We start from the raw sequence: 12,814 nt of genomic DNA on the forward strand, positions 1-12,814 counted from the left end.
CAGGACCGGCTACCTCCACCTGTCTCCTCAGGGTCGTGGTTCTGGAGGAGCACAGCATGCTGACCTGGTGTTGTGCTCTCCTCTGGATCTCTGGCCCCGTTCAGGTTCAGTGTGCTTAATGTCCAGCATCATCATCTTCATTTAGCTCTCTATTGATTTTCCGCACTATCTTTTTTAATCTGTAGACCTCCTCGGTCGTAAGGCCTCCCCTGCTTCTCCTTATCAGAGAAGTGGTTCTCTATCTTCACTCCCTTCCTCTTCAGTTGGTGAGCTTGAAGCTTCTCCTCTTCCTCCTCCATGTCAACCTCACTTTCTGTCAACACAACATCTTCGACAACTGTTTTTTGCCCACATTTTTCTTTGTCCTGTCTCTCACCGCCTCCACCTGCCCTCCAGTTCCACCTTGTTGAGCTACACCCACCTCTCGCTGCCCTCCCTTGTTGACCTGATCTCCCCGCCTGCCCTACCTGCTGGACCCCCCTGTCCTTCCTGATCCCCCTCATTTCCCTTCTGGACCCCACCCGTCTCCTTCCTGCCCCTCATGACTGTCCCCTCCGACGCCCTCACAATAAAAACATGGCATTAAAGACATTACAGACATGAAATACATTAAAGACGAGACATTAGAGACATTAGAGACATTGAAGACAAGACATGAAAGTCATGACATGAAAGACATTATCTCTATTGATTGGTCCGAGTAAGACTTCCTTTAAGCCGGACGCTTATTTACTTCCATCTTCCACTTGCATCTGCCGTCTAAATAATACAGTGTTGGTTAATGTTTTAATTGCTTGGTCTAAACAGAGGCTGGAGATGAAATGACTCAGTGTTTCTGACCGTTAAGTCGTAATAAAGTAAAATGAGTTTTCTTACAGTAAAATTGCCTTTATGGTTAAGTTAGTTAGTTGTTAAGTGCGCAGCCTAAATGGATTTACAAGACACCAAAGACGTACTGTTGAAATAATGAAACCTTTTTAAGACACAAATATAACTTATTACAGTGCAAACAAAGTTATTATAAAATTATGTCTCTGGAAATAAAAAAAGAATTTCCTAACTTCCCTCAGAAATCAAATCCACCGCCGTCTTCTTCTTTTCAGTCGTTTCTCTTCAGGGTCTCAAAATGAAAAAGATCTTTTCCTGATTACTTATTTAATGTAAAACAACAACTGTATGTGATTCCAGATTAATCCATCATGTCCACTTCATGTTCTTCTCCAATCTCACATCCAGTTTTTATTTTTCTGTCTCCTCTCGTGGCGTCGACCCAGCCACAGCTTTGACCCTGAACTCTCAGCCTTTCTTCAGCTATCCAGCCCCTCCGGAGGATAATGGCGGATGTTCTCAGCTATCAAACTGGCTTCATCAATCATGAGTCCCATGCTGTCGGCTCCCTTGGCAGCGTGTGTCTGCATGCCTGGCATATCCTCTGGTACCAGTGGCAGATGGGCCCGCTGACACCCTCAGGTTGGAAAGGCAAAGACAAACTACAGCAGCTCAGTGGGAATAGGAGTTTTCTGACTGTACATGGTGCTGCCCCAATTATTGTTCTGTGTATTTTTAGGAACCAGTTTGGAACGATTGTGGAGGCAATGTGTCCTCATGTCTGTTTCTTTCTTTCTCTTTTATTCCAGGCACAAAATAAAACAGATTTTTATACGAGTGTTTGTGTATTTCTTGGACGGGTTCCCCCTGAGTGACTGTGTTGTATTTTATTTTATTTTTAAGTCTTTTGAGCATTTAAGTGCCAACTGAAAAATAGATATATTGTACAAAGTGCGATGAACTAAATTATTTAAAAGAAAATGCAATTAGATGATTAAGGAAAATAATTATTTTGATATATTCTAACAAAACGAAGTCTCTACAGCTTGTGAGGCTTCACTTCGGTACAGTGGTGATTAGAGATACATACGTTGACATGCAGCAGGTATATAACGTTCCAGCTCAGTTTCATACCCAGGGCGTCAAATATTTCAAGTCTTTTTAAACTCATCCCTGTCATTATTAGACGTTCAGAAAAGTTATTCCGGGACTGCAATGACACTCACGGGGCAGGAGGGCAGGGGGTCAAGTTAGTCAGGTGTTTTCAGTACTTATATTACTTCTACAAAAATAGTTGTCAGGACATTTTATTCTAAGGGATACATGTCAACCTCGTTATTTATCATCTTGACAGCCTGGCATTGACGTTCAGATAACCTTGTTACTAGCTAATAAAAATGATAAATAGCATGATTGTTTAAACTACATATGTGTACATAGCCCTGCACACATTTAGTAGCATGAAAAAGCAAAGATTACAGGAAATCCAATATCATTTAGACACTATTTGAAATATATGTTTGAAATATACCTCAAAACAGAGGGCTGAGCTGCTCAACAGGCTGCAGGCAGCAGTGGGAAACAACTCATTGAGTTTCAGAGTTTAACTGAGACCAGGAAATTGAAAAGAGTCATTATTTAGAGGATCCAAAGGGTTTTGAAGGTGGACTTTGGAAGGTTTAAAATATAAACTGTTCCCAGTTCATGCATTCCTTGAAAAACAAGTGGAGGAAGATTCACTTTTGTAAAACTGGATTTGGGATGAGCTGGAGGGGAAATAAGGCCAACTGACTGACACAGACATTCACAATCAAGTTTCAAATAGATAAAAGCATGTAAAACAAAACACCTACGGATCGCTATCATCCTGTGTTCAGGATCACAGTCACCTGATGACATTTATCTTGACACAACAGTCAACGCAGCCAGATAACTCCTGGATTTCCCAGCCATTTATTACCCTGAAATCAGTGCATCTCTGCATCTCATATACTCCCCTCCCCAGACTCAGATATGAGATGGCAGTAATTCTTTAATTATTTGTGTTCACCAACGGTAATAAACATTAATCCCAGTCATACCTTTGATTACACTAATGAACTGAAGCTTAATGTCTTTGTGGTATAACCAATTAAAAGAGCTTCTAGAAGTTGAGCCCCGTCGAGTGTAAAGAATACCAACACACAACCTCCTTTGGTCATTATTTCACCTTCTTAGTCTTTGAGCTCCTTGATGATGCAGGAAGAGAAGGAAGGAACATGGCTGTAGAGCCACAGGCTCTGTGCTCTATGCTAAGTACAGCATGCATTATTATGCCTGGCACATGGCTGAATATAAAAGCAGCAATAAGAGCAGCTCGACCTCTATTCCAGACTGTATATAGGGAGGAAGACGAGGACAGAGGGAATAGATAGAGGACAGGAAGGAGGGGTATAATAAAGGAATGGTCAGAATCCACAGGGAGTGAGGTGAAGAGAGTGAGGGAGGGAACAGAGGAGGAGGAGGGAGGGAGGGAGACAGGCAGAGAAGAAGGGTGATGTCACCTCTAACAGGCAGCCAATGAGAGTCGGGGAGGGAGAAAGAGAGCGGCCGGAGGAGGGTGTGTTTTCTATCACTGCAGCATCAGCAGAGAGGAGAGGGACGCAATCAATTTCATAGAGAAGAAGAAGAAAAGGCACAAGTATACAAGGAAGAGAGGGGAAAAACCTAGTTTCCAGATAAGGTAAGAGGATCTTTTTGTGACGAGACGAACAGTTTGTCATAAAGGGAATGAGAGCGGATTAATTAGGCTGTTAGGTGGAGGTGGCTTGATGTGGAATTGCACCTTTGCCTCATCGCCCACTAACAGTAAAAGATGACAGTCTTGTTCATGTAAATGACTTAAACAGCGATGTGAATGTCTTCTCTCTGGCAATCTGTCTTATTCCCATCAGGTGTGTTTGATGTTGAAGGAACTATTAAATGACTGCTATTCCAACACACTGAGTTTGAAAAAAGAAAAAATTACACGGATTTCAAAACAAATCTTTATCGACGTGGTAGTGGGGCTTGTGATGGATGAACAGTGAATTAAATGTCACATCACTTGTAAAAATAAATGGTGTGTCTTGAAGCCAGGTGTCATGGAGAACCTGTTGGTACACATTACTTTTAGAGAATTTTTGTTTCCTTTTTTTGGTGTATTTATGAGGCTGATTTAACATTCAGTACATTGCATGAAACAGTGTCTGCTCTGACATTAATATTGTAAATACAGCAGTGTTCTACGATGTTGTATCATGCCATTGAACACTTTATTGGCTAGATTATAAAATCATTTTACAATGTGTTGTTGTCTGATATGTGTAAAGTTGGTATAAATTGTATGTGATTTGGATTACTTGTCTAAATAAAATAGATTTTTAGTTTGTCACAGCACTTTAAATCTGTTACACTGTTGCAGAAACAGCAAAGACAGCCCTTCTTTACAATTTTGAAAAGAATATGAAAAATATATAATGCACTTTAAATCAGCTCCTTTTAAAGTAACATTACACTGCATTTCTCTGCAAACCGCTGGTAGTTTCTCAGGCAAATGAAATGCCTTGGCTCTCCTGCTGTCATGCTACTACTTTAATTCCTTTTCTCTCCACATTCCCCTCCCCCAGCTAATATCTGAGTGGCTTAATGTTAAGTACTGCCCATGATTACAATGTCCTGCTATGATTTTCCTTTATGTGGAGGATGTAACGACAAAGCGGCGAACACGCAACAATTTTCTCGTCAACCAATCTTATCTCCTGCAGTAGGTCTGTTTTCCCAAAGGAGAGAAACCCGAAACTATCGGGAAGAAAGACAATAATCTAAAAAAGAACTGAAAGAGTTAAAGAAAGCAAGAGATATTCTGATATCAACAGGAGACTGAACAAGTGAGATATTTATACGGGAGGAGATATCGGGGGAAGTGAAAATAAGGGTGGGGCAGTGCTCGCAGCAGACTATGTGGATGTGTTCTAAGGTGGAAAGGAGGCACTCACCTGGCTCCATGCCATGCAGCTGCCCGCTGTCACCCTCTGTGCCCTGTTACACATCTGTTCTGCCCAACGGCAGAAAATAGATGATGTTCCACCAGTTGTGTTAATGGTGTAGAAAACAGTCGTGCCAGAAGCAGCTGCTGAAGACTGTGAGCTTGCTCCGTCTCCCGGTTGTTTGTGTATGTCTGGTGTTTTATTGCATCTGCTCCTAGCCTGCAGCCCTCTCCTAAAGATATGCCCAGATACACAAGTCTGTCTGCTCATGTCATGCGAGGGCATGTGTGTGCTCGTGATGCACTGAACCCAGACTCTCCCTCCCTGCCGCCATGCCGCCCTCCATGCCTCAATAGCCTGCAGCTCGTCCCAGATGAACCCAGTCAAGGAACTGGAGGGAAGGGAAGGCACCGAGCCTGACAATGACTTGTTACCATCTGTACAACATCCATAAACATACTGCACTGCACACATTCACACAATAGATCAAGGTACCGCTGCTGCTGAAGAGGGCGTGTTAGAGTGAATGAGTGTGTGTGCGTGTGTGTGCATCCTCTCCGTGGCAGCAGTGCCCCAGAGACCCACTGCTGGTCCCATTACCATACTATTTAATGCAGGAGGGTTTGTATGGCAGGGACAGCCCGATCTCTGCTCTGTGTCGGGAGCTGCGAGTGGAGCAGGGATGTTGTTGTCGGAGTAGCTGGCTAGACTTGGAGTGTATGATAACTCTCGTTTCAGTACGCTGCAGAATGTAATCTCCCCCTGGACACGGGGTGGTTAATTGAGCTGTTCCATCAAAGACATGGATGGAAACGGGGATTTATGTTCGGAGAGACAGGGATCTGCAACGGAAAGAGAGAGAAAGGGCAGCTGAGGATGGTGTAAGCAACATAGGAAAGATAACAGAGAAAGAGAAGAAGGTGGACTGCCTTTTGAAATGCAAATCACATTGCATCCTTTAATGCATGTTCACTGCTGTAGGTATTGAAGAAAGTAGAGAGAGAGAGAGAAGGAGGGATCGCGTACGTTATTGCAAAGGATGGGCAAAAGAAAGAACCATAGACGTGGAAGGAGAAAAGATCAAAAGGAGCGTTCTGATTGACGAAGATTAAAAAAGAAAAGCCCTGCAATGTATGGTCAGATATTTACGTTTTTTCTCTCTACTATTTTATGGGATGAAAACGTCAGAGTCTGGCCTGTTTCCAAATGCCTTCAGTTCTGCAGTTGAGGTGGAGAGCTGGTGTTGTGTCGGAGGAGAGGAGGGATCTTCTCTCAATCTGTTGGGAGCAACGCAGGGACGAGCAGTGCTGCACTAGCCCTTCGCTCTTAAGCCACCTGTTATTGCCTCAGGGCACCTTTGGTCGTCATCCTGCTCCACAAACACAGATATATTAACACATCCATCACCACATCTGAACACAACTTCTGCAACTCGCACGAAAAACCCCTCTGCAAATACTAGCTGCAGAGATCCTGTTGCAGTGCGCCAAATGAAAGATTCGGTAATGTTGCCTCCCCGGCCTGATTACTTAAGCGTCTGCTACTGATCAAAGGGCGCACTTTCCACTTAAAATGGAACCCCAAATAAGGGTTAAGAGAGAGAAAACTATCTTAGACTGAAGTGTCAACAATAACTGTTTCATCTCTGGTTTCCTTTTTATCCTCCTTTGAGAATAATAGTTGTAAAGTTCCAAACTCTTCCACAGGCTGGTGAGCGAACTCTCTTGACTCATCTTTCAGTGTGCGTACGCCTTTTTAAAGCTGTGCATGTGTGTGCGCAGAGGTTGCATCTCCACCTTCAGGATGCTGTCAAGATGGAGAGTCAGTCCCCTCCCCAACCCCCCTGGTTGCAGTTTGGAGGCTGTTTGATTTAGGTTGTGCAGATGGGAGTCAGCCCGCTGGGTGTCAAGTAGGGGGGGGTCGTGTCGACATGCTGTCAGGTGCTGGTGGAGAATACATTGTGGCGATTTAGGGAGCTACGGGTCAGATGGATTGACGGGCCAGCCACGGGTAAATGATTAGAGGATTGAGGAGGAGGGCAAAAAAAGCTAGAATGAAATTTGCAGAGGTGAAGTGAAGTAGGCAGGGAGGAACACCTAAAGATTTAAAACGACTGATTTAAAAGGCAGCAGGATGGAAATATAAAGGCTGTTATGTAAGATGAGGCAAAGTGGAAGAAGTCTCTCATGGCAATTTCTCTGAACCACCTTGTTCCAGCTGTCACTTAAGAGTCCGGTTCTCTCTGCCTTGACAGCGATAGCAAACCTTTTAACCTCGGTAATCCATTTATCCTTTTCCTGTCTCTGTCTCTGCATTGTTCCCCGTACTCGCCATGCAGGTTTAGGGATTCACTCATCATATAAATAAATAAATATACACTTTTATTTATCCCCAAGGGGAAATTAGTTATTTGCATTTAGCCCATCCTTAGTTATTAAGGAGCAGTGGGCTGCGGTGAGGCGCCCGGGAAGCAACTGGGGGTTCAGTGCCTTGCTCAAGGACACTTTGACTTGCAACTAATGGGGAGAGCGGGGATTGAACCCACAACCTTGCGGTTGCAGGACGGCCCTCTTACCCCACTGAGCTAAAGCCACCCTATCATGAGGCATGCAGTGGTGGACAGAGAAGCCCACATCTGGCTCTCAATTCATATAATGACTAAAGCTCCTGATTGCGTTCCTGGACACACAAAGCCTCATAAATCCACCTCTATTCTACAATTGAAGCTGTGACGGAGAATAGGGCACAAATAGAGGCGTCATGTATGGAAATGAATTTCATTTTGGCGGAGTGAATTACCTTATTACAGCTATCAGAAGTGATGCTATGAGAGAGTACACATACTAGATTTCCCATGTGTGACAAATATGATAATAGTGGATAAAATTACAAAACTGGAACCCCATAGGGGATATTACTTGAAACCAGGACATAAATTAATTACTGCCAAACCAATAATGCAGTTGGAGGTCCCCGGTATTGGAAAAAAGAAGCGTTTTTTATTTGATTGTTATGGAGCAAAATCAATGTCAAATGAAGGTGCCAGACTGGTTAGCAGCAACAATATACATCTACAAATTGTAAGGATTATGAATCGTGGGAGGTGTGAGACTCCATGACTGTCTTTGCCTCCATGATGTTGTCATCATCCTTTTTCGGTCTTTGACAAAATCATGTCTGTTTCTGGGAAACGGAGAATTCCCCTTATTGTCACTCCATCTGCACCACAGTCAACTCTTTCAGAAAGGCTTTATTGTCCACTTCAGTGACTATAATTGGACTAAATTGACCCTTTGTCCAGTCTGTTTCCCAACTCCGTCTATGAAGTGTTCTGTTGATCTTCAAAGATGTTTTTCTCATTTGTGTGCGTGCGTGACTCAACCCATCCAGGAATGAGATGCCCTCATGAGTGAATCATCTTCAAATAAAATACCAATGTTGGGTTATTGCCTTACACTTGTGAAAGATGAAGTCAAGTATCTGATGGCCACATTGCTGAGGTACAGTAAGTCTAAAGCTGAATGGCTTCTAGCTAAAATAGATTAAACATTACATTATGTTTTACCATTCACAGAACGTTATTAATTCTTTGGTTTTGCCTCTCAATCTTTCTACCGTAAAACTCTTTGTTATTTATTTTAATACAGATGCTTAATAATGTTCATCTTTTTCAAACTCGTCTCGGTTTATATAGCTTATCTTCATCTCCTATGGAGTTAGATACACTGATCAACAAAAACAAAAATAAATACATAATCTAACTTTAATTATTTCACCTTATGTGCCAATTTAGCACCAATAACATTATAAATGAATATGTGTATTTGTTATATAAGCTGGTGTATTTGCTACGGACACCATGACACCATCCTGGCTTTAATTACATTGGACAGGCTGTTTATTAAGGAGACACGACAGCATTGGTTTACAAATGTATTGATTTGTTTCTGCAAGGCCAGCTGCATTGTTTATGAAACTTGGGGGCACGATGTATCTCAAAACTGTAGGATACTTCTGCACTGTTGCTCTGCACTAAGTTACATCATATTGTTCTGGTAAACTTTTGTTCCTGATAGTGCTAACTGTGCTCCGTTTCCCCTTCACAATGTTCCTCAATGTCCTCCTCATGACTTTCATTCCAGCGAAGAATTGTTTTCCCTTAGCCAAAGCAATGAGCGTCCACCCTTCATACGTACAGATGCATCTCTTGCACAGGTAGTATTTGACATGTCATCAAGTAAAGTCAAATGTATTTCTATAGCATATTTAAATTATCATGAGCTGACCAACATGCTTTACAACCATAGGCAGAATGAAGCATTAATGTCTTCTTCATGTGGCCATTCTCTGTTTCACCAACGTTGAGGAAGATATTCTGACAGACATTTACATTCTGGCACATTCAAGTAGTTTACATGTTCCTTTATGCTCTCTGAAAGCCTGGACTGGATCATGTGTAGCATCACAGAAGCACACGCAAGAGTTTACTGATCAAGATGATGTTCCCTGGAACTCTGAAAAGTAGGTATTGTAATGTTGTGGCGCAGTTGTGGAATAATTAAGTCTTTAAACTGAACTGAGAAAACGGGATGCCATGTTTGTTATGTTTCTGCCAAGAGACGCATAGTTGGCAAAACAAACACAGACAACAACTGTGTTTTTCCGGCATTAGAGTTGGTGTGCTGAATTGAATGTGACTGCTCGGCATTGACTAAGGGGCACATGTGAAACACAGTGTTCTGAATCCATCTAAATGCGTATTTATTTGGACTGTTTACATTTATTGATTTAGTTTCACTCGTCTCTTCCCCACTCTGTAGCTAAACTTTTTTTTTAAATTAACCATACATGAAATAGATGGGGCATGAAACACAAGCACCCATGCACACTTGTGCCCAGTATATTGCAGGTGATGCAGAGGAAGCAGGCAGTCTGTATTTGTCTCCTCCGTGTGTCTCGATGATGTTGTGACTGCAGTTTCTAACAGGCTCTTTATCTGCTGTGTCAGCCATGATATATTCATTAGGGTTGGATTACAGAGAGGGAGGGGATCTGGTTTTGAGTGGGTTGTAATCCCCACACCTAATTTAATCTCACCTACTGTGCCATCCTATTACACACTACGCCCACCCCATGTGTGCAGACGCTGGCTGGAGGAGAGCGGCTGAGGGGCAGGCCAGGTTAAAACTGGGTAATGTCAGACAAGAGAAGGCAAAGAGGGAGGATTGTAAGAAAAGATAAAGAGGGGAATTGATTGTGAGCAGCAGGAGAGATTTGTGCAGAAGTACAGAGAAACTGTGAATGTCAAGGAGTAAAGAAATGTCAGAGGCAAAGACAAATAAGAGTTAGAGGCGTGCTCTTTAAGATTGTTTTGCTTTTGTCCCCTTATGCTTATGTCTCTCGTGACTTATTATATAAAGAATAAAAATGCAAGAAACGGTGTGCCTCTAAATGTATCAAATTATTTATTCATCTTTTTGGCATCTTCGCCTGTATTGAGAGTGACAGTAAAGATGGTCAAACAGCACATGGGGAGCGATGAGGAGAACGCCTTCATGACCGTAAACATCAAGTCATTTTTCAACCTGTGCACGTCTGAAGAATGCCTCAGCTGCTGATGAAATAGAGATTATTATCGCCTCTTGCTTTCTCATTAACGCCATCATAATTATAGTTATTGCCATTGCATGTGGTGTATTCTATTTCACCTGTTTGATTTTGTGTGTTTTTTACTCAGTCGATGCCCTCTATTACACTTATTCATCATCGGGTTGAAAACATTTACATATTTCAGTTTGAAGAACTAGTGTGCCTTCTGCTAAGTATATTTCGGGATGCCTTCCCATCTCATTATATTTATTTGGCCAAATTGAAAGTCATTTGCATGTCAGGGAGACTGAACACAGTAAAGTAAAGGTTTATATCACCTGTTGTGCTGTTTTCTTTACAATGAATGACCCACATCCCTCCTTATTTGCTCATAGCCAGAATAAATCAGGCCATGCTGCTGCACACGCCCTGCTCTCCCTGAAGAGATGGATGTCTGTGACTCGGTTCTTGTTAGCTTCTTCTGAATGCAGACTTTTAAATCAGGTTGATGTTGGAGTTGTTGGAGTTTGTTCCCTGAACTGATCAGGGGTAATTGAGTATGGCGCTACAGAGAGTCTTCTGCACTGCCCGAGCTGCAATAACGAGACTCTATATGGAGCTATAAAACTGTCTGTTTACATCAGCCACCGTGCTCTGTGGCACAGCGGGAAGAACTGAGCATATTGTGTTTTTGAGGCCAAACTTGCAGGGCACGTTTTATGTGTCGTAACTTTTGAAAATCATTTGTTGAAATCTGTGCAGAAGAAAGGACCCACTGATGTAGCCGGAAGCGATAAGGAGACGCGGGGCGAGGCTTCTTGTTAATATGAGGAAAAGATAAAAGGGACAATCCCCAAGAGATAACACGCAGAGCAACAAGAAGGAAAAATAGATTTATTCAGAGGGGAAGATGTCACATCGGGGGAAGGAGGGAGATGAAGAGAGAGAGCAGGAAAAAACCCACCATGGAGATAGCAACAGGAGAGAAGAGAGAATAAGACTGGATATTGTTAACGAGGTAATTCTACACATAAGTAAAGATCTCACCCTCCAGGATGTACACGGTAGGCTGGGGCAGGGGACGCAGGAGAGAAGGTGGAATACTACGAGGGAAGGAAATGAAGTTTATTGTCGGTAAGCTTTAAATAAATGTTCATTTCACTGGTAAAGCGTGATCCTGCTCAGGGCGACAAACAGGAAGTGTGAGAGTGTGGAGGTTAAGATGGGCGGGACAATGTGATGAAGAGAAGAAGATACAGGGAGCAGAGAAAGAGAGATCGGAGGGTAAAGGATAGAGATCCTGTCGCGATTCAAATGTCAGTGTGTGCAGGCGGCAGATGCACACCTGCCAATCTCACGCATACACACACACACACACACACACACACGCACAGGTAGCTCACCATAATCCTCTCAGCTGTGTATGCATATTAAATAATTAGCACAACGCCAAACACAAATAGTAGGACTGCCTGCAGACTGAACTGACGACTGGGACGACTTCCTTCTCAATGCGTGCCATTTATCATCCATCTTTAAACGTCTTTGTAACTCTTCTTCATTCCCACCGTCGCTTCAGTCGAGAGTGTTATATTTATGACTTTGCGGTGAACACTGCTTTGACCAACGCTTGGTTCAGAGGGGGAACAGTCCATCAGTAAACGTTACTGACAGGGCTGTTCCTCGCCGTGCGGCCGTCAGACACACAGTTGCTCTGTTTCGGCCCCTCAGTCCGTCTGCGAGGCCGTTCGCCCCCGCAAGTGACAGAAATGCTGGTTTCTCCTTTCAGTTTGAATAAAAGGAAAACACTGAAGTGTTTGAGAAATGTTATGATGCAAAAGCTGTGTTGGTAGGCTGGTGCTCGCTGGCAGGAGTTGCTGACGTGCACGAGCCATTCCTATAAAGGAACCAGCACGATCAGCAGGTTTTAAGCAATGCTATCATGGGATGGAAATGATTGAGATATATGCCACGATAGCAGGGCAAGGCAAGTTTAATTAAACAAGGGTAGGCCTATTCAAAGTGCTTAACATAAAACATTAAAATACAAAAGACAAAGTGCAAAAGAAAACTAATTATATATGAACATTTAAAAACAAGGAAAAGCAGTCCTTAACAATCCAACAGCATAGAAAATATAAACAAGTTAAATACAATAAGACAGATATAAAATGCAGGAACATAAACTACATTGCAGTGAAAGAAGTTATTTAATAAAGGCAGCGAAAACAGAACACTTGATTTAAAAGAAAGGAGAGTTGCAGCTGTGCAGTTTTCTGAGAGTTTGTACCAAATATATGATGCATTAAAAGTGAACACTGCTTCTCCCTGTTTAGTTCTGACTCCGGTCCCAGATGAACTGAGATGTCCGCAGAGTTCCTGAAAATGTA

General features: G+C 42.7%; 1 protein-coding gene across 1 annotated transcript in view; it reads left to right on the top strand.

The window, feature by feature from the left end:
* The first annotated feature begins 1,334 nt into the window (after positions 1-1,334).
* l1cama (L1 cell adhesion molecule, paralog a) overlaps positions 1,335-12,814 on the top strand; it is a 39,388-nt gene continuing 27,908 nt past the window's right edge. Inside the window, exon 1 of the mRNA XM_056423949.1 lies at positions 1,335-1,470. Coding sequence (XP_056279924.1) covers positions 1,335-1,470 — 136 coding nt within the window. The remainder of the gene's footprint in view (positions 1,471-12,814) is intronic.

Source organism: Pseudoliparis swirei, chromosome 9 (genome assembly GCF_029220125.1).
Source record: "Pseudoliparis swirei isolate HS2019 ecotype Mariana Trench chromosome 9, NWPU_hadal_v1, whole genome shotgun sequence".
NCBI lineage: Eukaryota > Metazoa > Chordata > Actinopteri > Perciformes > Liparidae > Pseudoliparis > Pseudoliparis swirei.